The 27701-nt window shown below is 42.2% G+C and overlaps 1 protein-coding gene across 6 annotated transcripts; it reads left to right on the forward strand.

Annotated features, from left to right (window-relative positions):
• tle2a (TLE family member 2, transcriptional corepressor a) lies at positions 1 to 27533 on the forward strand. 6 transcript variants are annotated; one of them, XM_033964934.2, is made up of 20 exons: positions 1 to 547; positions 7838 to 7998; positions 16260 to 16323; positions 17834 to 17878; positions 19408 to 19470; positions 19722 to 19826; positions 20109 to 20322; positions 20655 to 20671; positions 21027 to 21122; positions 21471 to 21515; positions 22437 to 22598; positions 22928 to 23054; positions 23842 to 24041; positions 24343 to 24419; positions 24632 to 24881; positions 25165 to 25412; positions 25665 to 25812; positions 26175 to 26325; positions 26531 to 26607; positions 26716 to 27533. In XM_033964934.2, exons 1-20 carry the CDS (start codon positions 524 to 526, stop codon positions 26821 to 26823), a joined length of 2382 nt encoding a protein of 793 aa, XP_033820825.1. In that variant the 5' UTR covers positions 1 to 523; the 3' UTR covers positions 26824 to 27533. The 6 variants fall into 6 exon arrangements, with proteins under 6 accessions (XP_033820825.1, XP_055077559.1, XP_033820826.1 ...); XM_055221584.1 differs by having other exon boundaries at positions 20112 to 20322; XM_033964935.2 differs by having other exon boundaries at positions 19722 to 19796.
• Positions 27534 to 27701: the final 168 nt, after the last annotated feature.

Here is a 27701-nt window from a genome sequence, read left to right on the forward strand (position 1 = left end):
GTGAGAGGCAGTGAGGGACTGGGGAGTGCTGTGTGAAAAGAGTGCAGGCCAGCGCGCAAGACAAAAGAGAGTGCGTTCAATGTGCCGCTGCTGTGTCCGTCTTCGAAGCTTCAAGAAAACTGTCTCCTTCTGCTTTGGCCTTGTTCTCTCCACACAACCCACACGGACAGGACAGGGTTTTCCGAGCTGCTGAAAGCGCCAAGTTATATGGACTCGGGCGCGGTAAAAGCGGAGGAAACTAGCTAGCTTCTTCGCGTCCTCGACCCGGCTGGTTTCCACAACCTCGCCTACAACTGCGCGGTGTGGTGCGGTGTGCGCTTTGGAGATACAACCCAGGACAAAGGAGTCTCGAAGCAAGGAATGAGCGAGTCGAGACTAGCTTTGGCTTTACCTTTGAAAGCAGGCCAAATGCCTCTCTGAAGGCAACAATAGTGATTCCACAGCTCGCATTTCTCGACGAAGCAAAGGAGGGCAAGAAGAAGGACAAAAAACGCACAGGGAGGCACACACGTCGGCGGCTAAAATGTTTCCTCAAAACCGACCACCGGTAAGTAGTTATCTGCTCTTATTATTATTTGTCCCAAGTGCGTGAATGCCATTTTACGCACGGCATTTTAGGCAAGTAAATTAGTAGAAAGGAGAAAAAAACGCCACAGTAAACAATCTAACAATATATCTCTTGACTTTTCTTTGTCTAACTTATGTTGTAATCGTCTTTAGTTCAGACACAGTTACAGTTTAGCCTCTCTTCCAACTTTCCTTTTGTGTTTTGTGCGCAGTTCCCCAGTCCTTGATGGCCACCGTAGCCATATGATCATCGTGTCTTCATTTAGGCTATTGTGAAGTTGACCCATTTGATAAAGTGTGTATTTCTCACGTTTATTTTCAGTCTGAGGGCAGAAAAGTGAGGCGAGCTTGTTGACACTTTCACTCAATGCCCATCTCAAGACAAGTGGCTCTCAGTTATTTCATCTAATATTAGCAGCATGCAGCAATTGGCTACTAGAAGTTTGCCTTTCTGTTTACCCGTCCTTATATTCTATTAATATAAAACAGATTAATTTTCTTTTCATTTGTTTTAGCAGAGAGCCTTTTGAGCTGTTCAAAATACATAAACACTGATCCTCCAGCTGTATCAAGTATCAATTAAGACCTCCTCATTTGCCTAACCCTCATCTCCATCCCTCTGGCACCCCTTCTCTCCCACCCTCCACCCCTGATGGTGTTTTGACATTCACGTCCCACAAAGAAACCAGATTAGTGTGAAGTAGATGGCATTTTAATCAATTCCTCACAGAAATTAAAGGTTTTATAGACTGTTGGCTGCATACTCAAATTCCATTACAATTGAGCCAGATTTCCATTCTATACTTCCCTGTGATAGCTTGTTCTTTCCACATGTTTTTCAGTGTATGTAGTGGAGTGTAGGGAGGCAGCAGGGCAAGAGGAGGCAGACTGTGGCTTTGAGGTTTTGCACTGTAAACCCAATCCCTCTCATCTAGCCTGTGTTCCCTGTGCGAGCTCCAAACCACATCTTAATGTATGGTCAGGCGTCCCGGGGCGTAGGGGGGCAGACGGTGGCGGTCCAGGCTGGAATGTGGTGTGCGGTGGCCCTGTTTTAACCCTGGACCACATCTCCACACAGCACCATGCTCTTGTTTGCACCTCCTGCCAGTGCCACTCAGCTAAGGCGAGTCGCTACATCTCTGAAATGCTACACTGGCATGGAGCTGTCATCACTGGATACAGAGGTGTTGTAAAGGGAATGACCCATATTTTATACAGGCGTGTGACCCACATTTTATGATCCGCATTCATCCAGGACAAAAGATAATAGATGTTTACAAAGGAAAATATATTGAAACAGCCAATTGTCAACCATTAACATGACCACAAAACCACCCAAAATATTTTCAAAGGAGTTTTTGTTTCAGAAACCCATTATACAGCTGCACATCATATGCATTCCCATGTACAAGCTTGTCTGAAAAACCCACACTTACAGCATGCAAAATCTCTTCATGAAGTTAAATTTCAACTTTTTTCATATTGTAAATACTAATGCATGCTTTTCCACCCACACCCACCTTATGACCACTGTTCTTTGGTTTGTGAATGACCATTGATCAGCTGAGCTCATGGAGATAGAATTGGCTGAAGGAAATTCTGGTTCAGCAGAGGTGCATGGGGATGGAGAAGTAGGGTGTGTGTGTGTGTGTGTGTGTGTGGGATTTACCTAATAAAAGGAAAGCACCTCCAGCAATTAAGCCAGCTGACAGGCAAACTGTGGCACGCTGCTAATGTGGGGTGACAGCGGGGAAATTTGAATAACGAGGCTTGTGGGTTGGAAGAGCGGAGAGGGAGAGAGGAATGAGGCGGTAAAGAAAGATGTGTGGTTGCTAATGAAAACAGGTGCCTGGCAGACCCCTCCCCTCTAAGTGCAGGAATCACTGGGAGATTAGCAGCAGGGGCGACAGAGCTGTGTCATTATTCCTCACCACATGCCTCTGGAACAATGCAAATCACCTTGCCACATCAGCAATCCTCTTCCAACTATCTAATACTGTGTGATTGGAGGTGACTGTATATTGGAAAACAATGGAGAAAATATTTACTTAAAATAAATAAAGCTGGCCATTTAACTCCAGGAAACATTTCAAAATATTTTGAGTGATACCAACTTCGTCTATACAAAAAAGAAAATCTTATTAGTAGTTCTTAAAGGTATCTAAATTAATTTGGCTAACAATGTCATTAGCGCTCCTGTCTAGGCTTTGTTAGAGGTGCTGTAAATAGTATGTGCCTTCCCGGAGGTACCGAGATGAGAGGGAAAGAGGCAGAGCTGGGTGGGTGTTTACTGTGATGTGAGGCTCTGGGTATAAGCAGTGTAATTAGTGGCCAGTCTAATGGGCAATGCTACATCGAGCAGGCAGCAAAGATGGCATCTTCCCTTCTGAAGGACGTACAAATTTAAAGCTGGAAACAGCAGTGTTAACATCCAGCTCTGAAAATGGTGGGGGGTCGTCTGGCTGTAAACAACACCCAAAATTATATATTCTACTTTGCATTTGTGCAAACATAACCACTTTTTTACTTGAAGCTAAGGGTGGGCAATATTGACAAAAAGGAAAATCTTTTTATTATCCTGATATTATGTTAATCCAACAGAAATGTGTGAAAATATCACTTCATACCCTTATTTGGACATGTACATTTTCATAACCTTTTTTTTAAATACAAACAATATTTCGCATATTCAAAACATTCATATCTTTAAAAACTTTCACAAACCTTCACATTATTATCATCACTATTTCTAAAACATGCCCACCTCTCCTTGAAGCTCAATATCAAAAAAATCCCAAGTGTACTCACTCTTTAAGAGTTTACTCTTTGAGACCGTCCCAAACCAGCAAAGACATTAGACCTACTGGTGAAAAACGATTCCACATGAAGTGACTTACTCTTCTTTTGTTTATTGGTTTCTGTGTAACTTGAGGGTTGCAGGGGCTGTAACATATTCCCCACTTGAAGGGTCATGGCGGGAGACGCTGCAGAAAATGTGTAGTTTGTCATGTAACTCAAGACGCAGATATTGACAACTATTCACACTGCATTCATTAAATCTGCAATGTAACTCGCATTGCATTAGAATATGAAAGACGGGGACACTAACCACTGCCATGTTGTCCCCTCCAAAGGGAATTTACCAGTGATAATCCAGAACAACTTTTGTCACAGAGAGCAGACATTTGATGAAGAGGAAGACTGAAAGAAGGGATTTTGTAGAGCCACATTAAACAGCTTCAGCCATTAGCAAATGATCCATCAGTGTGGGTAGCAGCATCCTGTGGTTTCTCATTGATACGGCTGTTCCCCTCATGAACAGCATAAAGTGCATATGTACTTGTTAATACTTGAGGAAATCTTGAGTGCACACATCTTTTTAGAGCTAGATCAGACCTGTGGGGGCAAGCACGCTCATGGGGCTGTGTGAGGCAACAGGCGAGTGAGGGAGGATGTGAGGTCATGAGAGTGTGTCTCTGGGATGTTTTGTTTGATTACTGCAAGCTGTTTAGGGGATTTTATCAATAAAGAGATGCCACCAAAACTATATGGTATTGTTCTGTGTGTTCTTGATAAATGTAAACCAGTGTACCATATAACTTCATGCTTGTGTGGTTTGCTGAGATGTTTGTATATGTACACAGTATGTGTGAAGTTCCTGATTGGATTGTTGCCCCCTGTATTTCTCTGAAGGCATGTACTTAAAATCCCATAGACAACTCATTGTGTTTCCACTCTCATCCTTTCATCATCAGGTCCTCATTTAATCATTGCAATAGACTTAGGCTTTCGTAGGTTAAAGCAGATTAGTGTGTGCGCGTGCCTGGATATCGAATGTGACAGGCTTCCCTCTTTATACTGGGATACTTCTTTACTAACTTTAGCTTAGGCTTTCCCTGCTTGCATTGTGCAATGGAAATGATACCAACATGTCCTCTGATTTGTCTAAACAGTTGAGTAATCAGATGATCCATAGTCATATCAGAATCAAGCTTGTCATGTCCACATGGGCCCATCTCAGTCTTCTCTTCGTATTACCACACATAGATTGACTTCAAAAAGCTCTTGTGTGTAATTGTGTAAAAGAGATTTCCGTCTATGTAAGCTTTGTTCAAGGGCAGATGCCTCGTCTCTGTTTGGAGCAAAGACATGACTGGGATTATCAGGTGATTCAGTGGAACTGGATCCATCACCATGGGTCACGGGGTCAGACTGATGGTTGGCCTTTGCCATTAAAGACTGATCAGCTGTTTGGTCACTTGGCTAGCAGCGGGGTATGAAAGGTGTGCTTTTGTTGCTGGGGTCATAAAGTGGCATGACGTCTTTGTGAATTAGTCATTGGTAGGGGTGTGCAAAAATATTGAAATATCGACATATATGATACTGTATCATTACATTTAATGTAATGATACAGTATCGATATTGTAGGCTGCTGTATCGATATTTTTTTGGTATATTTTATCAAATTATTCTGTTACAACACTATAATTGTGTAGCTTGTTTAGAGGAAAGAAACTTGTTCATGCAATACATTTAACTTTTGATTCACTGTTGAATTATTAAAACGGGCGTGTTTCATATTACTTTTGCATGGGTACTAGTTTAACAAAAACTTTTAGTATCACAGTTGTGATTTAGTAGATATGTCGTGATCCTTTAGAGCAGTTAAAATGCACATGTCCATGTACATGTAAATGTGTAACTTGTATAAGCTGTGGATGAATAATATTGACCAATGAAACAGTCTGATATGTTGTACTTTCTACTGTAAAAGGCACTAAACAAAATGCACTCGATTATGTTCATTCATCTTCAATAAACGGAAGATATATGCGCTATTAATGTTTATTTTTTGTGAAAATGGGATTGATCATTAAGGGTCACAAAAGCCTATATTGTTCAATGAATCGTTTTGAAATATATTGTATTGTTTTGTATCAAAAGTACTGTTCTTCTGTATCGAGATGCACATTGTATCGTGGCTTATGTTTCGAAGTATGCATCATATCGGAAAAATCTTAATGATACCCAATTTTAGTCATTGTTTTTGTCTTGACAGCTTACTTTTTTATTAGATGGAAAAAATTAACTGAAGTGCCACACATATTCCTCATCATACTGCTGGCTGTTCACCTTTCTCATATGAAACTAACCAGACATATTCCTCATCACACTGCTGGCTGAGACTCCATAGATAACACTGTGGTTTAAGAAGGAAGGATGTAATTTAGAAAAACTGAAGTGATGGAGAATCTTCCCTTTCTTCCATGTTCTATCTTGTATAAAATGGCCTTGGTGCTCTTTTCCTCTGCTGTGAAGAGTAATTGGTGTGTGAGGAGAGAGGGGCTGTGTGTTTAATCAGGGGTTTGTGGGAGCATTGTGGTGTGCGTGTGTGTAGTGTGTGTGTGTGTGTATGTGTGTGTAATGTTGGTGTGTGCTCCAGGAGGGGGATCTGGCGGACAGATTGAGAGCAGCTTGTTAGAAAGAGGAACAATGAGGCCACAGCACGCTCCTATGGTCTTTTGCCTTTCTTAGTCCTCATTTCCCTGTCTCATCGCATCGCCCGTATCCCTCAGCTGAACAGTAGTGCTGCCACTCTCCTTGGAGCCCGAGTTGTTGTGATTATAAGTGTCTAATTAAGCGCCATTAGCGTGTGACAGACGTCAGTGTAGAACACGGAGAAGTGCACTCCTTTCTTAAACCAAATTAATTATTACAGTTGTAGTGAATGGGTTTATTAAGATGGCTCTTTACTGGAGGATACATCATCGAAACAATAACGAGACAACAAATGGGTACACTACATACACAACATTTTATATGTACATTGCAATTGTAGGAATATGGATCACTTGAAGTACATTGTCTTGAATGTATACAATTAGATCACTGAACTAACTTAAATAATACTTGGAAGTAAGTGTACTTTGTAGAAGCTTGCTTTAAATGCACTTAATGCAAAAAAAAATAAAAAATAATAATAATAGTAGATGTGGGTGGTATTGATATATTGAATAATATCATTTTACCTTTTTTACCATCCCAATGATGACATACAAATGACATGTCTGAAGTATTGCACAAATAGTGAATGGACGGTAAAAGAACCAGAAATCGTTTTTTTGGAAGGTTCAATTACATAAGTGCAATTTTCTTTTTCATCATCTCACTAGTTTACTATTCTCAGTTTCTCATTTTTAATCCAAAAATCCACTATTTACTTTTTATATTATTCATCAAATGAATGTGGCTTGCAAGACAGTTTCAGCCATCTTAAAATCACAGTGATGGTTTTAATTCAATTTCCATTTCCATTGATTAAATATTAGTCAATTTAAACCATTTTTTTCCTCAAATAGTTTACAGTTTTAAATAAAACTACTGTTGGTCATAACAATTCTGTGCACAGAATCTTGAATTGCATAAGTGTAAATGGGGATGGACCATGTTTCCTTTCAGTCTGGTTTAAGCCTTGACTGCGTGATTGAGGCTGCACACTGGAATACAAAAACGAACACATCTTTTTCTTTAAATGCAAATGCCTCCAAATAGCCCAAGGAAACGGGCTACATTATTATCAATCACCGGGGAGCCAGACAGCGCTCCGAGACTACAGGTAAAGAATGCACACAACAACAAAACAAATGCCTCTTTCATTTTCCATTACTGTCTGTGGGAGGAAAAACTGCAGCTAACTGACATTGGCGAGACAGTTTATAGCAGTGGGCAACCCTCACAGGTTGGATATTTGTATCAGATTAACCTGCTAACAGAGCATTCTCCGCAGAGACGCTCATTAATGCCTGTCACTGAACTTCAGTGTCTCTGTTGACCACAGGCTGCTGGCCCTTGAAGCAGCTCCCAGGCCCCGGCAGATTCTTCAGCCTGTTATTTTGACACTGAGCCAAATAGACAGAGAGACGTACAGCCCCTGACTACCCCACCAGCCCTGCTCTCAGCCCCCTTTGTGCGCCTGTCCTGCAGCATTACCCCTATGGTTGTAGCCTCCTAATTGCTCTGGACCCTGCAGAGAGGGGCGACTAAGCACAGTGTTAGGGAGGGGTTTACAGGCAACAGATTTTCTGAATACCTGCTACTACTGTACTTCATTTCATTCATACAGTATTATTACTATATAGCACTTTTTATGGTGATGAAAACTTGTCTGTTGGCAATTGCAAGTGTTGGAATTATAAATATGTTTTTCTTGCGCTTATATATTAGGCCAGAATTACATGTTTGTTTGATTATTGTTTCCCTGTCTTCACAGGCACCTCTACAGCCACCCCCGGGGTCTTCGGCTTCTGTGGTGGCAGCAGCTGCTGCAGCTGCCGCAGCATCAGGTACACCCCAGTCCCTGAAACTCACCTACCCAGAGACACTAGACCGCATCAAGGAAGAGTTCCAGTTTCTTCAGACTCAGTACCACAGGTGGGACACTGTAATTGATGTTCATATTATCACAAACCGTGCAGGGGCCTATGTTGAATCAGGCTGTTGTTTGGCTCAGTGGTTGTGAATAAAGAGGTTATGTATTTTTTCCATCAGTTCTTTACATCCACTCCAGGTTTTCCTTTGTGCTGATGTCCACTTGTTCACACAGCCTCCAAATTTCTGCCTGTGATAATGTGAGCCAAACATATGCAATGTTTTGACTAACTCTCTTGGCCCACTTCCAGCAGGTACTCTGCAAATGTTGTCTTTGGCCAGCAGCCTCCACAAATGAGTGCGTAGTGCGTATGCAGGCTCCTCCTCTGCATTCCTCATGTGCAGGAATGAGTGGCCTCAAAGTCTTTGAATGTGGGATTTGTGTTGGATCTGGAGTCCCAGCCTTTCCCACTCTCTGCTCCCCTCCTCTTCATCTCTTGGCACACCTTCACAGGGTCCTCTGCCCCCTCCCGTGGATGCTCTGCTCTCATTCGGCTTTGATTTTAGCTGGCTGCAGTCTCCCCTCCCTCGCCGCCATCCAACTTCAAACTTCTTTTATAAGCCCTTCTCAGTCCACATCCCCTCGAACCTCTGGGCTACTGTGTGTGTCCTCTTTTATTCTGTTTGGCCAAGCTTTGAACAAACACTGCAGAATAATCCCATGTATTAGACTTTTATGACCACCTTTTATCTAATTCAGTCTGTTGGCTTTTCAAACGCATGCAAACAGGAGGACGATTGTATTTGCAGGTCGAACTTGTGCTCAGATCCAATATGCATATTTTACTAGATTTTGTTAGAGATTCATGCATGATGAAAGAATTCTGTGTGGTGGTCAAGATGCGCTGCAGTGTGTATGTCAGTAACTATGGCGCCTCAGGTTCTATACACATTGGCCAGTTAGGTTTTCTGTCCATGTCCTGTAACTTTCTTCATGCCTTGCACATATGCATGTCTTTATTGGTGCAAGGGGCGGAGACTGGAGTAAAGACAGTAACCCACAATAACCGATTGGAGTCCACTCAAGACTCTGTGTATGTATGTGCCTTACTAAACTTTGACCACTGTGAAAAATAAAATTGAATTGAATTGAACTATTGTTTTGAATGATGGGGAATGGAATGATATGATACTTGATGATACGGCTGGGCAATATGACAAAAATATTTTACCTCCTATTGACTGATTGAATTCTTATTGAAAATAGATACAAATACTTCTCACTATTAATTTTTTGAAATTAAATGACACAAAAGTCTGTAGTCTGTGCCAAACCATATGCTTTTACTGACAAAGGATTGTCTGTGGACTTAGTATAGACTTCGGCTGTGCAATTAAATCAAATCAAAGACTAACTTCCCTCATTAGAACCTTGCATTGTGGTTATTACAGCATTAGTATTAAGCATCAGTATCACCATATACCCATTTGAGTTGATGTAAATGTAAAAAAACACATACCTTCACTGAGATTTATCGTAACAGAAATATAAGGGAACATGAGACTTTTGCACCTCTTGTCATCAGGACAGTTTTATCTGCTCTACTGGCAGCAGTTCAGTGGCACACCTCATGTTACAAAACACCTGGACTGGTGCCTCTTCACACCACAATGAACTGTTTTAAGAAGAATAAACAATGAATGAATGAAAGGCCGATGTAAGGAAGTGATTGGGGACAATGGTGAGCTTGTGGTTGCAGTTTCTCAGTGCTGTGTGAGCAACTCTGGCTCATGTTTCTAGGCCAGTCTAACCTTGATGCACAGCCCCAAGGTGCACCAAGAAAAAATAGCCCAAATCTATTATTATAACAAGAGGAAAACTGGACAAACAGCAAAATGGATGAGATTGTGGTGTCAGTTGTTTCCTTGACATGTGACTCAACTTAAAAGTAAATTGGAATGAGTTTGTGCACTTATTGCTACATAAGCAGCAGTGGTATTTGTTGTTAATATACTACAAGAAAGAATAATTGGAGGAGTATTTGACATTTTGGAATAGGAAATCCTAAACTCTATGCAGTTACTATGATTAATATCCCATTAAATATCTCTTTATATATCTCATCTTTTACCACTTACTCTTGGAGGGAGTTGTTCTCTCACCCGAGACACTTCAATGCCATAACGCGACTGCGCCTTATCCATTCCTCAACAACAATCTTTACCATGACCATAGTGTTATCAGTGTTCATGTGTTGTTTAAAAAGGGAATTTCAACTGGTGAGACATATTCAAACTTTGCCTTCTATAAAACATTGGCTATAGGTCATAGTGATGCTTAAGGAGTTGATGTATAAACAATCAAATACATGGGAATCCCCAAAATAAGTGAATTTAACCAGTTGGTACAGACCTTAACAGCTCCCCATCATCAGGATTAGAAGTGTCTTTGTTTAGTCCAGCAGCAGACAGGTCAAACTCTTATACCCACAGACCTCACCTAATCAGAGCCTCTTGTGCCCCCAAAGCCAGGAAAGCCAACGGATGGACCATAGTGTGACAGATTCAAGACATGACTACAGGCCTCCCCAATTATCTGCACACAATGATGTCTGGATATAGCCTGGATTAGCAGTGTATTTTGACTGCTGAGGAGGTGGCTGGTTCTGATAGATGTTGGATTAGATGCCAGGAATGAGATGGAGGGAAGGGATTAGTGCTCATGAGCTGCAACTGTGTGTGTACGTGTGTATGTGTGTGTACGTGTGTATGTGTGTGCATGGAGAAGTGCCTTTCTAATTCTGTGGCTGTTTGTGGCATGTACTTGTTGCTCTATACACATGTTCCATGTAAGAGTCTGATGATTAATAAATGTAAATATGTGTTTAAATTGTAGCCAACATTATTGGCGATGCTGAATTCAGGGATAGTGACAGAGAATTTGCTCTTCACTTCATATTTTAACCCATCATACTATGGGGCATGTTTCTCCTACATTGCCCAGTGCCCTACCCCAGTTAATCTGTTTTTTTTTTTTTTTTTAGGAAAGGTGTCCTGTGTGAATACTTTGGTATTTTTAAGTAAATGTAAACATTGACCACTAATTGGCGATAGCACTCCAATCTTAAACTTTAATTTGTATCAGATTGGAAATATTGGTTTCAGTTCATTAATACCACAAAAGTGGTCTGATATGAAATGTCTGATCATTTTGTACAGGTGAGGTTGTGCAAAAAGTTTTATAAAATTCAATGCGTCATCTGAATACACATCATTTAAATTGCATTGTTGGGGTAGCTGGCTGACTGTGTGTGTTAGCAGTGTACATAGCCTGTAATCTGTGAATTGAGACAGAGGAAGCTGCTGACAGCTCTCATTATTGTAATTCTTACCAACATATACAGCTTTGTGGCGAGTGCAGGCGACTGTATATGTGCAGTATTTGTCACATATTGGGGACCTAAATTTGTATACAGTCACTTCACTTCACTCATAAGGTAAACCGTTCAGTATTAGATTAACATTATGGTTTTAAGTTAGGGTATAGGTTAATTTAGGTTAAGGTTAGACAAGTTGCAATTATCGTTAAGCTCCAGTCTCCAGGGAATGAATGCAAGTCAATTTAATGTTCCCACAAAGCATGGAAACATAACGTGTGTATGTGTGTGTGGTCTGCCGAGTCAAATAGGTTTTGAGCCTCTTGTACACTGCCACTCAGCGCTCAAGAGCTCTGCCTCTCGTCTGTGGCTAACTACACCGCAGCACAACAGGAGTGGCTCTTCGAGGGAAGCCAAACTGTGGAGATTACGGTCAGAAGTCAGTCAAAATACTATTAATGGGACTACAGATGGAAACTAGCTTCGGCTATAATCTGGTGCAAAGCATCCATTAATGTTTTTTTGCACACTGTCCCTTCAAATAAACTAATAAACTAAACTAATGTGGTTTTAATTGATTGACCAAACATACAGAACTGGCAGTAATGCTGCCCATTTCATTACTAAGGAAAACTCCAGAATAACGCCAATTTCTATATGCTTACATACACTTAGGCGCTGTCTCCACGTTGGTACATGTTTTTATAACCTGCAAGCTTTGGTTAGACTTTCCTTATGGAAATGGTCATTGCTTGGTCTGGAATATTTCACTGTATGGCATTAAACTCATTTCCAACACTAGAATGTGATAACGTTACATCCCTAAAGTAATTATATGTACTCCATTACCAAAAAATATGCTTACATAAAAAGTCTTTGGCATGCACATCATTTGTTTTTTTTGGTAACCGTATAATTAAATGATTTAGGTAATTGCCAATGATAACTAGCCACCCTAAGTTTCCATTTGTTTTCTGGCGGCACTTGACTTTGTGGTTAGCTGTGTGTGTGTGTGTGTGTGTGTGTGTGTGTGTGTGTGTATATGTGTGTGTGTGAGCCAGCCTCTCCCTTGTGTCTTGTATGTGTGGTAAGTGGCAGCAGAGCACCCTGTGGACACTCTGCTATTTAGTGACTGAATCCTGGCTTTGTTTGGTCTGCGCTGCCTTCTCCGCCCTTGAGAGCTGATGAAAGAGTACACAGGCCAGTTGGGTGGGTCCCCTGTGTGTTTTCTTGTGTGTGTTTGCAGACCGAAGATGCAGTTAGTTTTTTTTTTTTTCCAGTGGAGCGGAGGGAAGAGGGAAGGGCCGATCAATAGTTAATGAGATGTAAAGTGAACAGTGGCGTACCTGGAGGTTGGGGGCTAAACGGTCCTGACACTGTAAAGACTCCAATGCTGGCACTCTCTCCACGAGGCTCCATCTGTCTCTGAATGAGGCTGTTGAAGTGTTCTCCTGTCCTGTATGCATCTGTGAGCAGCTCTTGTCCTCTAATGCACAGTCACTCTGCAGAGACTAAAGTATTTTGAGTATGAAACGCATTTTGGCTGGTCTATTGTACAAGAAAATTATGAATAATACATAATACGACAAATTACAGGCTTGTTCAGGATAAAGATGTGCAAATAATCAAATTGAATCAAGAAGCATTGGTTTAAAATGTTAAGCTGCTTGGGGCTTTTCAATGGACAAGTCAACTAAGGATGGGGCAGTAAACAATAATATAATTTATTGTGATAAACAGGGTTGGCGATGATCTTTTGTGTGACATTTTATATAATCGTGATAATTGCCAACAAAGATTATCAACATTATATCACCAGAATGTCAGGATTGCAGTTGTTTTCACTTAAGATACAGTACAATTATATAGAAGTTGTTTAAACATAGAACCAGTTTATAATATTCAAATTATAATTATTAATATCCACAATATTTTAAACTGCCAGCAACTTAATCATTAACGTGATATAATTGTTAATCGCACTGAGTTTGAACATGATAATCCTGACACCAAATTTCAATATCATCCCATGCCTTCAGAAAAAATGAGTTCAGAAAAAAAATTGTGTGTGTTTATGTCCTTGAAATTGGAATAGAATGCCATATTTGTTCATTTTTAACATTCAAATAAACAATTCTGATTGAGCAGTACAGAAAAAAGTGATCCATTTTTTGGCCACATCGCCTCTGTTCAAGACATTGTGTTTGTCATTTTCCCTTATAGCTTCTAGCTAACAGAATTCTTAACATATGAGTTATAAAATATGAATAAACACATAAAAACTATTGTGCTTCAGACAGTATTAAAACAACTGTTGTGACTTTAATGAAACCCAACATTTTTGGTGAGTTTCTTAAAATACAACACACTTTTATCCTCCTCTTACAGCTATTTTCCTTTTGACTACACCAACTCGACAACACTAATGAAGTAAATTGAACTCTGAAAGTCATTGCTATTTTCTTACTTCTCAAAGCTCGCTGAGGTAAAACACAGCACATGTGCAAAGTGTGGAGTCTTAATTAGATGCTTCACTGTCTGTAGACTCTTGTAAGTGTGTGCGTTCGTGTGCATCTCATTAGCATGCCACAGTGCAGCCTGGTTATGTGTATATGTATGTCCCCACACCTAACCATTACTGTGTGCTAGTGCTGCACTGACAGAGCTGTCTTAGGGCTGGCAGACTGCAGATTTGTAGCGCATTGGGCTGATCATCTTATCTCCTGTCAGCGCCAGTGAAAGATTGGAGGAAGCGAGCCCATGGTTGCACACACACACTCTCTGTATCTCATCTTCCCTCTCTCTCCTTTTTGCCACTCACTCTTGTTGTCTCCTCTGAATCGCTCCCCCTCCCTCCATCTCTCTCAGTAAATGGTGCCGAGCCAAAGACTAATTATTACAGGCAATCATTTCGACATGAAATACCCACTTCCTGCTCGCTGCTCTCTTCCCCACTCCCTCCCTCATTTCCCCCTCCAACTCTTTTATGCTCCTACAGTCACATAATGGCACACACACAGAGTAATTTCATTCCTTGAAGTCCATTTTGCAGGGAGCAGTTATTGCTTTCTGAGTGTGACCTTGGGGTCTTTGCTGTAAGCACAAGAAGTGTCCATCTTCGAAGCAACTATGTAGTGATGTTGTGCAATGTGTATAGCGTGGGATATGGCCCACAAAAACTGTATTTTTATAATATCAATTTGCCTCTTTAATAGACTTCTAATAGGATTGTCGCGATTAGAAATGTTAAAGTGCGATATATTGTTGAAGAAAATATAGACTATAAACGATAATATTAAAACTAATTTATCCCACTGACATGATAACCCCAAACTATTCTAAATATTTGGGGTTAATGTATTGTTCCATCTGTCGTGTATTGAGTCACTATAGTGTTTGTCGTGACACTCCTAATTTCAAACTGTAGCTATTTACAGAAAACAAATCTTTTGGTGAGTGAGTGTTAAGTATTGACATCTCGTAGCACTATAGAAAGATGCCCAGTAACTTTCTAATCACCTCAGTTCAATGATAATGGTAATTTGTAGATAGATGGTAGATAATAATTCCAGACTAGGTGCAGAAAAAGTAGTCATGACTGAAAATCTCCCTTGTCATTTAAAGAAAATTACTAGGAAAAGAAAATTGCCATATATAAAAACATTGACTTGTTATTGATGCTTGACATTTAGGAATCAAAATGCCTAAATTATCCTTGTTCCTCTTTCCTGGGCTTTTTCTTGCTATTTCCTCTGAATAATTGTGATTGCCATGTTACCGGTTTGGCAGTACATGCACGCAATTCATCAATCAAAACAAAATCAGTCAATTATATGGCTGGTAAAAGTGTCTCATTTGGAGCCAGAAGCGGTTTACATGCAAAAATCAAACAGCAATCATTTTCATTACTCTGTGCTGTCAATAGTTATGTTTTGTGTTCATATTTTTATTATTTTTCCCCAGTTATGTGATGGCTTCTTGACAACCCTTCCGTGGCAATGGTCACATTAGTCCTCACCCCAGCAGTGAGTGACTTGGCCCCAAGAGGCAATTCCACTGTAATAAAATCTATAAGGCAGGGGCCATAACCCACCCCTCTCCCTCTTCCCTCTCCTCTTCAACCGACTGGCAATGATAAATGAGTCAATTATTGGTTTGTGTGTGGAGGAGCAGGAGGGGGCTGTTATTACCTGTTGCGGTCGAGGGTAATGTTGCAGTATTAATCATATTCTAATTTTCCTCCACCAAATGACCGCACATACCCCCCTCCCCACCACCATTCCTCAATCAATCTACGGCTAGCCACAAACAAGTTCTGTTCAAATATTCCTGCTCACCGGGGGAGGAGAGAAGGGGGAGCAGCCGAGATAACAAGCAAGGGACTATGAGCTTGGAGAAACCCTATATGAAGGTGTGTGTTTGTTAATACGGCCAGTTTAAGATGCTGTAGAGAGTGGGACGCTTTCATTAGAACTCAAAGACTGTTGTCAATGCCAGAACTCCAAAGCATGTTGGAATAATAATTTAGGATTAGCTATCTTTTAATGATTACCTTTTTGGATAATTTGGATAAATGAATTTTGTTGTGTAACTTAAACTGTGAAGCTTGTTTTCTCACAAGGTGAAATGACTGATTAATAATTAAGGAGGCCACACTAAAGAGTGGAGGGCATAGTTGGGTTTAAAATTGCCCAGCGAGCACCCGTGCAATAGCACAGACACTGGATGTGCCGGCTTGCAGTGTTGGCTGCATTTCAGGCTGTGAGCGTGACTTTGTCTATTTCTGCTCTGCTCTGAGGTGATAATGGGCTGTCAGCACCAAGCTCCCCCCTCGGCTCTGTGCAAGGAGCAGAGCTATTAGTGCTCATGCTGCACACTGTAATATTATTATGCATTTGTGTTTGCAGTGGCATGCCAATGGTAACTGTTTCTCTTCCTCCTTTGCAGTTTAAAGCTGGAATGTGAGAAATTGGCCACAGAGAAGACTGAGATCCAGAGACACTATGTTATGGTGAGATACACGCAGTCACAGCATTCACTCACAACAAGTGTGTTGCCAAGCCTCTGAATCCCTTTCATCTGCTTACAGCTGCCAAACAACACCCACCAAAACCCAGGCAGCAGACCACACACACGGGCACACAGATATTAGAGGGAGCAGAATAAACAGCGTTTACATGGGCGTGCAGCCTTCTGTCTGTTTGTTTGCCTTTCTTTTCATGTTTGAGAGAGCACATCCTGCTGGGCTGACGTATTCAGCCCAAACTGTGAATTAAATATCATACGCTGCAAACTAGTTTGGATTAAATTAGTTTGTAGAAATCAAGGGGTTTTCATGACTGTTGAAGAATGTGCCTTTCTAAACCTCTATATGTAGACCAATTCTTGTTCATTGCTGTGTATCTGGCCGTCCCTGTTCACGGAGATAGTGGCTGGACTAGACTTTGCCCACTCGTTGACACACTTTAGAATGAGCCACATTTTATACAGGCCTTCTTAGAAATACTGATGTGTCTAAGATAAACTTGTTTGAACATCAGTTTTATGATAGAAATGCTCTGCACATCTCTAAATTGTAATTATTCTGCAAGGTTGTAAACAGCCAATGACTGTACATTTGACAGGTGTAAGTTTGTTTTGGGCCCTTGTTGATGTAACTGTATTGAGGAGCTCCTGTGGCCCAGTGGAGTGTGTGTGTGTCTGTGCAAAGCAGAGCCAACAGAGAGTGGTGTGGTGATGCTGGCACAGAGCTGGACTTGTGGGGGATTGAAGTTTTAGAGCTGGAGGGAAGGGGCAAGCTGGCATCAGCGCAGGCCAGGTCTCCTTTGCTGGCGGCTGATTTGGGGGAGTTTGGATGTTGCTAGGCAACAGGCAAAACTTGGCACGCCAACTGCAAAGCAAAGCTGCCAGCTGCCAGCAAAGGCGTCTTTTATGGAGGCACACAGAAAGAGGAGTGAGCACACACAAAGCACATAGATGCACACACCTACACACTTCCACTGTGCTATCTGCCATCCCCTCTCCATCCTGCCAGCCAGCTCCACTGCCCAACTGCCAATCTCCTCTCCACAAGCAGCCACGCTGAAAAGCAAATGTCAGCCTGTCACTTTTCCTGCAATCTGACTTTAAAATGCTCCCCTTTGGTCCATCTGAGAGGCTAGCCTCACCTGTCTCTGAGGTGCTTCCTCCTCTGTGTTCTGCTGCTCTCTCCACTCTCACATAAAAACCTGGGTCAAATGCCTTACATTAGACCTGGTTAAAATGCATAAAAACCTGGGTCAAAGGCCTTGGAATGGAACTGGTTTTAGCAGAGTCTGTCACCTTCTCTAACCCACTCTGGACACATGCTTTGGGCTAATCGCACAGACAAATGCTGCTTCTTTGGTAGCATTTAGAAAGGAACAGCTGAAATTTAAGAGTTTAAGAGAACAGTAAGATTAGAAGTGACAAGTGTGAGACTTTAAATAATTGTCTATACATTTTCATTATGCATAGTTTTAACTCCTCTTTCTCTGTTGCAGTATTATGAGATGTCATACGGCCTTAACATCGAAATGCACAAACAGGTGAGTATTTTATTACCATTATTGTTTTACGCTCTTGCCAATTTTTTACTACTACTTTTAATGTGTATAAAATATGTTATTGATTGACCTCGTTCAGTGCACCTCTCCAAACATCTGGTATATGTAGAAATCTATGTTCATGTAGCAGTCATACAAACACTCCTGTCTCCCTCTCTTCCTCCTTCTACTTGCTCCCCCTCACATGGTCTGTGTTCATTGGCTGTCATTTTCTGAAGCCAATCTGCCCTTGTCCTCTTCTCCTTTCTCCTCACCCACTTCATTCTACTTTTCATTCCCTCTTTTACGTTCTCTCTCTCTCTCCTCTTTCCATCTCTCTCTCTGTCTCTTCCTTGCTCTCTTGCACTTTGTCTTGCTTGGTCTCTTGCTCTCTCTTTCTCTTTCTCTCTCTCGAAGATGTCATTTAGTAGTTGGAGTTCTCTAACAAGAAATCATTGTGTGTCCCTGGGGTAGAGGGTGCAGAGGGATTCCAGACTGGAAGAAAGCGAGGGGGGTCATGATGCTTAGCTGCAAAGGGAAAGCAGGTGAAAGAGGAGGAAAGGTGCAGGTGAGAGGGAAGGAGAGGGCGAGAGAGAGGGGGGACTATAGAAGAGGAAGAGTGAGGAAAAGGCATCAATAAATCACTTTAGAGCGAGGCCAGAGTGTGTATGTGAGCGCACACACGCACAGCAGAGTCGAGCTGTCAGCAAGACAAACAGCCCGCGGCCGTAATGATGTTGTCATGATCTCTTCGTGCATATCATTACCGGCTCATGAGTGCCTCCATGTATCCTACATGTTTATGCATTTTCTCATGGCAGAGCATGTTACAATGGTTGAGCAAATATGGAGGGATCGACTGACTGATATATTCTTCTGTTTGATGGAAAAGGATGTGGAAGAATAGAAAGAGCCTTAATAAAATGGGATAGAAGTTTTGGCTGGGTATTAGAGCAGTCTGAGGCAGACACACACTCGCAGCAGGACCCCAGCCCCACCATACGCACAACCCCACCATACGCACAACCCCACCATACGCACAACCCCACCATACGCACAACCCCACCGTACGCACAACCCCACCGTACGCACAACCCCACCGTACGCACAACCCCACCGTACGCACAACCCCACCGTACGCACAACCCCACCATACGCACAACCCCACCATACACACAGCACCCTGACTCTTACAGTATTGTCCTATCACATGGCACTATCCTAGACTCACCCTTCTGACACACACACGTTTACAGGCTAAGGATGGCAACTCTTGTTTTCTCTCTCACATACACACGCTCTGTGTGGGCTGGCTGTGGCCACAGCAGATGCTGCCCATGAATATTTTAGCCCCGCTCCCTGGCAGAGTTTCCATTTGCATGGACCAGATGTAAGCAGCTGAAATATTTACTGCACTGGCCCTGGGAGAAGCAGGCCACAGCCAGTTGTGTGTTACCTGTGCTGCTTCAGTCTGAGCAGAATCTGTGTTTGTGTGTATTCATCACCGGTGACAGCACCACTCTTTGTTTCAGACGGAGATCGCCAAACGGCTGAACGTGATCTGTGCTCAGCTCATCCCATTCCTATCGCAGGAGGTATGAAACTCACCACTGTCACAGCATTGTCCAACACAGACAGTAGCCTCATGTACAGTACACACATCAAAGACATAAAACCACGTAACTACAAATGATAGTGATTTTTTTCCCCCTTCATTGCCACATGATGCTCACACCATTCCTAGTGTCTCATCTTCAATATATAAATATATCATACAATAACAATGTATAAATATATTTGACAATGACTCAATATTGAACAATTCTGACTTTGTTTTTCCCCACAGCATCAACAGCAGGTGGTCCAGGCTATGGAGCGCGCCAAACAGGTGACCATGGGGGAGTTAAATGCTTCGATAGGGGTACGTGGGCTCCCCCCTCTGCCTCATAGCGTGTGTACCCTAACTCCCATATTTTTTTTCTCCCGTTCCTCCTTTTTTCTTTAGACAATATTCATTCTGTTAAAATATATTAGCATTTTAAAAAGTTTTATATTTGGGGAGCCAAACCAGATTTTAGAGAGTTGGTTTGACTCTAGCGAGATAGCCTTTTGTCCTGCACCTCTTAGGATTTCCCACTTCTTTTCATCACCTTGATACTTTTGCTTCTATCATTTAAAAAGTCACCCAGAATTCTCTCTCTGTCTCCTGTCTGTTTGTTTTTTGTGTGCGCAGCAGCAGCTCCAGGCGCAGCACCTCTCCCAACATGCAGGGGGTTTGCCTGTGGGCCCACACCCCTCAGGCCTGCCCCACCCCGGCCTAGCTCTGGGCGGGAGCTCCGGTCTGCTGGCTCTGTCTGGAGCCCTGGGGGCTCAGCTCGCTGCCAAAGACGAGAGGGCACACCTGGAGGCAGCCGCTGCTGCCGCTGCTGCTGCAGAGCACCACAGAGGTATGGCACATATAATAAAACTTTTCAAAAAATATTTATTATAGAAACAAACTTTAAACCAAGTGGATAAGTGATCAGTCAGAAATGTCTTTCTGAAGTGGGGAAAGTAAATTGCCAAGTTTGACCTGGTGTTTTCTTTGATTGGCTTTGCGCTGGATTTTTTGGCACAGCAGTGTAGTGTTTCTGATAATAACACTCCTCCAGGAGTTTGTTCCACTGACTCATCAGTGTTAGTGATGTAGACTGATGGCAGCTAATCATGTCTCTGTGTGTCTCTCTCTCTCTGCACCCTGGTTCCTGCTCACTCGGAAACTGCCTCCTGGAATGAGAAGACCGTGAAGCAGGACCAGTAAGTACAGTTTCAACTTTGCTTGTAAATACATTACATTTATATTACATTTGTTAAAGCCATTCTGTTTGTAAAAACGGCAGTTAAAAAGTATCTCAGGATCCCCTCCTCATGAATCGCCCTTCTAGTTTCCTCTCTTCAGTGAGTCGGGCAATCGATTGCGCCTCATATTTCATCACATTCATCACCAGTGCTATGACATGATTTATGCAGTCGCACTCACCTCATTATCGCCCCCCTCCCTCCTCTGCCTTCATCCCTCCTTCGTTACTCCTTTTCCTCTCACCTTCCCCCCCTCCTTCTCACAGTACCTCCCATTTAGTACTTGCCTGACTTGGCCTTTTTCTTCACGCAGAGCTCTCTGTCCAATGGGGATAAGGGCCGGCCTTCGGACTACCTCAGCAACGGCAAGAAGAGGAAAGCTGAAGAGAAGGAGTTCATGACGGACTATGTGAGTATAAGCCATTTGATTTTCACTCAAAAATAAGTAAGGGCCTGTTAAAGATTTGTGTTGTAAAATTGGGGCAAGTCTAACTGGTAAGTCTAATAGTAATAATACTTAGAATTAACTGCTGAAAACTTCATAGAGATACACGATACTGAAAATATAAAGCAGCAAGTTGTATGTATTATCTAATAATATTTTGTAGGAAGAGATTTTTTTATTTATTTATTTTTTAACCAGCTTTGATCAAATAAAATAAAAACTAGCCACAAACAAGACTCATTAGAATGTATATTTTTAAATACATCAGAGTCCGATGGGTAATATCTGTTATGTTTTCTCTTGTCTTTTCAGGGCAGTGATGCGGATAAGAGTGATGATAATTTGGTTGTGGATGAGGTTAGTAGGCGGTTGCAGGACTCACCCGATAACTTTCGGCATACATCATGTAAACACACCATGCAGGATCGTCCGAATAATAAGAGCCTTTATACACTAGTCCATCAGGCTTGTAGTCCTTTAGTCATTTAGTCCATTAATAGCTCAATGGAGTCTTAGTCAACCAAAATTTGTATAAGTTCCCTAATCATTTTATGTAGATTATAAAGATTTACACCGGAAGTGAGTGTGTTGGCTTCAGATTTGATATTTTTTTGGTATTTATATGTGAAAAGTCAAATTAAACTCACAAGTTTAATCTGTCTTTATAATACATTTTCCTAGTACATTTATCTGCATAAAGAGTTTTTGGATGAATGAGAACTTTTGCCTCCCCCCCTTTAGTTAATCAATTAGTAGTAGCTATGCCTTTAGTCTACCAAGATTTTCTTTGACTATAGGCCTAGTGTCCACCTGCACTTGTGAAAATCCCCAAAAATTACTGCATGCATGATCAGGAGAAGAATTGCTCAGATCATTTTAACTTGTAAATACTTTGCATACTTGTTATGTGTTGACGTTTTGGCTGCCATAGGAGAATATAGTAAAAGTGTCAGTTGTGCTGTGGATTATGGCAGTTGTGCCGCTGCGATGAAAGGTTTTAAATTTTCTTGTTTGGTGGGTCTTTATGGGAAAACTTTGTGCTGCCAGAAACTTCTAGCTTTTATGTGTTTTGCTGCAAGCTAGGAATCAATAGGAAGAGCTGGATATTTGGCAGCAGCACTTAAAAGTAATGGTGGCATGCTTGCAGTATAGTGCCCCCTACAGAAAATCCAAACCTATTCACATGAGTGTAATTAGTAGAATTTGTGCATGGGTTATTAGACATATTTTTGAAATTTTTGAAACTTTATTACACTGAAAATGCTTTTGTTATTTTAGGACCCCTCGTCTCCTCGCAGTGTGCAGTCATATTCATCCAGGGAGAACGGATTGGACAAAATGCCCCCATCTCGTAAAGAGGGCCCTCCACAGGCCAGTCCCACATCTCTTGCTTCGTCCAGCAGTGCCACCTCCCCATCCCGCGGCAAAGAACCCCCACAGGTACACAAATATTTGATTTAAAATGCAGCTTTCAATACTTTATAAAATTGCATTTTTTGGCCCCGTAGAAGTGTCATTTTGTGTACATTTAACATTCCACACACATAAAATCTTACTCTGGTGTCTCGATCTCCTATTGGGACCCCCTTATTGTCATTCCTGTTTTGTTCCTGTGCTTTTAGTTGCCATTCTTCTTCTCCTGTGGCTTGCTCCATTCCTCACTGCTGATTGCCTTCGCTACATCCATCTACTCCTAAAGACAGACTGTTTATTTTCTGTTCACATTTGATTTACCTTCCATTTGTGCTAATGTGTCTTTGCTTTGGCAGAGGGAGAAGTCTAGCACCCCAGGTATGAAGCCAGGAACACCCATGTCCCAAGAGTCAAATACCCCCGGACCAAGTGGACCACCTCAGTTCAGACCGGTCCCGGGCAAACCTGGAGTTGACCCCCTTGGTAAGTTTGAAACGGCAGTCAAACTTTGTTCACATAGATAGAAAAGTAGTGATGGTATTTTCACATGATATTATGTCCACCATGTCTGAAACGCTGTACCCAAGGCTGAGGTTTTCACAGCCCACAGGAGATCAATTATAACTCTGAATGTGTGTTTGCTGGGACGACAGTTATTCAGTGGCTTTGTAACATGAAGAGATTGTATCAGCACTGGGCCACAGTAGTTGTTATGGGTGTCAGCCAGCTTCCACTGCCGACCACCATCTGGACATAATAAGCAGCTGTGGGCAAAAATATTCAGTGTGCCTCACGTTTTAAATGGAAAGATTAGGAGAGGTGATGGACTGTGACTGTGAGCTGTTTCATAATGAGCCTCAATCTATTCCACTGTATACTCCTCACATCACCTGTTAGAGTTGTGTGGTGTATACAGCCTAACACACACGTAAGACAGTGCAAATACAGATTCACTAGAGTGCATGCTGCTCTCACTGCAGGACAGCACTTTGACCAGCAGGGGTCAGTGTTGGTCCAGGCTGCACTGGGAGTGTGTTGCTTTTTGTGTTTGCTTCAGCTTGTAGAGTTAGTCAGTCACAACATGTCTTTCTGGAAGCTTTTACATTTGGAGTCAATTTGATATATGTAAGCTATACAGTATAGGTTGTTATTTCTGGGTGGAAAGCAGACGTAGAGAGCCATCTAACAAATGCCTACTCTTCACTTTTCTGCTTTAATTTGTTCATTTAAATGATGCACACTTTACTTTCTGCTTGTCACCTTGCTGCAGCTCTCGGCCTGAGGAACCCTCTGGCAGTTCAAGGAGCGTACCCCCCCGGGGCATTCGGCCTGCCTCCTCCAGGGGTGAATGGAGATCTGCCCGGGGCAGCGGGCTACGGTGCAGGGCTTCACCTGGTCTCCCCCCAGATGAACGGAGCAGCAGCAGCAGCAGCAGCAGCTGCTGCCGCGGGCTATGGCCGCTCCCCTGTGGTATGTTAGAGGACTTTGTCTTCTCAGTGTTACTGTCATGTGTAATAGCTCAGCATATACCAGCATGCACTTCCAGTGAGTGTGTAGAGGAACCACTATCATCATTTACTCTGAATCTGTGACCTTGGCTCTGTGCTTGTTTCTGCAGTGCTGTCCAATTATCTACACTAATACAGTTTCAATCAGTCTTTTTATGAGTAAATAAACTTTACTCCTGATCTTTCATGACTTTCTTCTCACGCAGGTTTAATACAAGATGGTCTTGATTTATGGTCTGATTGCTTATCTCAATGTTTTGCAGGTGGGCTATGAGTCCCCGCACCCACACATGAGGGTCCCTGGGCTTCCGGCCAGCCTGCAGTCTGCCTCTGGAAAACCGTATGTCATCTCCTCTGTTGGTCATCTTATTAATAAGCACGGCTGTAAATAAATTCAGACTATACATGCATACATGCATGCATGCATACATACATACATACATACATACATACATACATTTTATTGTATGTATGTATGTATGTATGTATGTATGTATGTATCTATGATAAAGTATAAAATTATCTTTTAACGTATTCTATGCACCTTTCCAGTGCATACTCGTTCCATGTGAGTGCAGATGGACAGATGCAACCTGTGCCCTTCCCCCCTGACGCCCTGCTGGGCCCTGGGATCCCTCGACACGCGCGGCAGATCCACACCCTGAGTCACGGAGAGGTGGTGTGTGCGGTCACCATCAGCACCTCCACCCGCCACGTCTACACCGGAGGCAAGGGCTGCGTCAAGGTGTGGGACATCAGCCAACCGGGCAGCAAGAGCCCCATGGCACAGCTCGACTGCCTGGTGAGTTAGATTGATATTTGTGGCTGAATGGGAAGGCTGGGTCTCCTGATGTCCTGTAATGTTGGTTTATGCCCAGAAGAAGGTGCAGTTATTTGCATACTTAATATGACAAATAACCTTTATGTTGTCCTCTTGCCAAAGCTTGAAACTTGTTTATTTATGACATTGAGTCTGCTGAAACATTTCCCCCCTCGTCGCCATTACAGTCCACCACAGTGAACTGTATATCATCATCATCATCAATGGAAAAAATGTCTTTTCAGTTTTTATTTTATCCATTCAGAATCGGGATAACTACATCAGATCCTGCAAACTTCTTTCTGACGGCCGAACTTTAATAGTTGGTGGTGAGGCCAGTACACTGTCCATCTGGGATCTGGCCACGCCCACTCCTCGCATCAAGGCGGAGCTCACATCGTCTGCTCCCGCCTGCTACGCTCTGGCCATCTCCCCCGACAACAAAGTGTGCTTCTCCTGCTGCAGTGACGGCAACATCGTGGTCTGGGACCTGCACAACCAGACTCTTGTCAGGTGAGACAGGAGAGGACAAACTCAAACTATTTATAGGAAAGAACTGATTTTGGCTCCACTAAGAGAAGTCATGAGGTTTTAAGGAGGTGAAATGGTGGGAGAGTGGAGATGCATTTGATAAATGGCTATAAGACAAAGGGAAACAGCCAGGGGAGGATTTTGGATGAGAAAGGAGGAAGATGGAAATAAAAAAGTCAAGCGTGTGGAGCAGGCTGTTAAACATATTTGTATTTTTTATTCCTCTGCCCACAGACAGTTCCAGGGCCACACCGATGGAGCGAGCTGCATCGATATCTCCAATGACGGCACCAAACTGTGGACGGGTGGACTGGACAACACTGTCCGCTGCTGGGACCTCCGAGAGGGACGCCAGCTCCAGCAGCACGACTTCACCTCACAGGTGAGCCCCCATGAACCAGCAGGAAAATGTGTTTCTTTGGAAATGTGATACAGTGAAGTTGTCCAGAAATGGTATTTACATAGTTCACCTTGTATTGACCCATCCCCTTCTTTTTATCTTTTTTCATTCTTTCTCTCTCTCTCTCTCTTAATCTTGATATTTCGTGTTACCCTGTTAATCCCACCCCCCTCTGTCATCACCACTATCCCCTCTGCTCCTTCCTCCCCTATTGCTCTGTTGTTTTCACTTCAATCTCTTCACTTGATCATTGACTCTTCCTTCTTCTTTTCCTGTTGTGGTTGTCTTTGTTGTTATTCTTATTCTTATCTCACGCCCCCTTTTGGCCTGTTTTGCTTGTGCAGATCTTCTCCCTGGGCTACTGTCCCACGGGTGAGTGGCTGGCTGTGGGAATGGAGAGCAGTAATGTGGAAGTCCTGCATGTCTCTAAACCTGACAAGTACCAGCTGCACCTCCATGAGAGCTGTGTTCTCTCTCTAAAGTTTGCCTACTGTGGTATGTACACACATTCTGACTGTTCTGTTGCATCACTTTACCCAGCGGTATTTAATCACAAGGAGCAGAACAAATGTCTCTCCTCTCATTATTCAGACAGACTTTTCCCTTTCTTCCTCACTACTCCTGTTGTGTTTCCTCTCTGTCTTTGTATCACAGCTTCTGCAGGCTTTATCGGTTAATAGCTGTGTGTTTTGTCCTGTAGGTAAATGGTTTGTGAGCACGGGCAAAGATAACCTCTTGAATGCATGGCGGACCCCTTACGGCTCCAGTATATTCCAGGTAGGAAGCAGATAAGTTTTATATTGTGTATCTTTTTGCTGTTTGTTGAATCTAATTATACGGAATCTTATTTTGTGTGCTCATATCTTTCTTTCTCTTTGTGCTCAGTCAAAGGAGTCATCGTCGGTCCTCAGTTGTGACATTTCTCCTGACGACCAGTTTATTGTCACTGGCTCAGGAGACAAGAAGGCAACAGTGTATGAAGTCATCTACTGAACAGCTACTAATATATCAGGGGTGGGACCTAAGCCTTTCTGCACCAATGACTGTAAAGGGCAAAATACGGCATAAAAGCAAGAGACATTGAACTTTTGTTTTATGAAAGACAGACTGGAACATCAAGTGACATCCCTCTGCAAAGAAAAACATTGCTCTACATAGCTCACTGTAGCTGTGCGACTGTGGGATTTCTCCAAAGAACTTTAGTTTTCGTTCTTTTTTTTGTTTTTTTACAAAATAAAACCTCTGTAGTGCTGATGAAATTAGCAAAAGAAATATTTTTTTAGACTTTTGTTTTTCTTCAAATGATCGGACCACTTTGAATGAAGAGATAAACGTGAGACAACAGACTGAATATGTTGGAGCATTGCTAAACTCCTGCTGGATAACCACTATTATGTTCTGTGCTGTAAAGCTCTCAGTGCGGACATGTTGCTTTGGTCCAAATGATGCAAAATGACTGTACTCTGCTGTCAGTGTTACTTAAAAAGTGACTTATGGAGATGTTTATCAACAGAAAAAACACAATGAAGAGGACAAATCAGACATTTTGGGGTTTGGGGATGTGGCCTCCAATCATCTTCACCCTCAATATTAAATGTGTTTTATTGTCTTTGTTATGGCACATAAACAGGGATTTACATGATTAAACCATGGACTTTGACTTTGCTTTATGGACATGTAAATAAAGTTCTCTAAAAGTAAAATGTTTCTTATTTTTTGCCTGGATTTGGAAAAATTATCTTGAAGAACCCATTTGTACCAAGTCATTTTATCAGAAGACCAAATCAGGTTAGTTTTGCATTCACGTGACTGATGGACAACCTAAACCTAACCCAGTGGTTCTTAACCTGGGTTCGATCAAACCCTAGGGG

This window comes from Periophthalmus magnuspinnatus, chromosome 4, assembly GCF_009829125.3.
Source record: "Periophthalmus magnuspinnatus isolate fPerMag1 chromosome 4, fPerMag1.2.pri, whole genome shotgun sequence".
In the NCBI taxonomy this organism is placed as follows: Eukaryota; Metazoa; Chordata; class Actinopteri; order Gobiiformes; family Gobiidae; genus Periophthalmus; species Periophthalmus magnuspinnatus.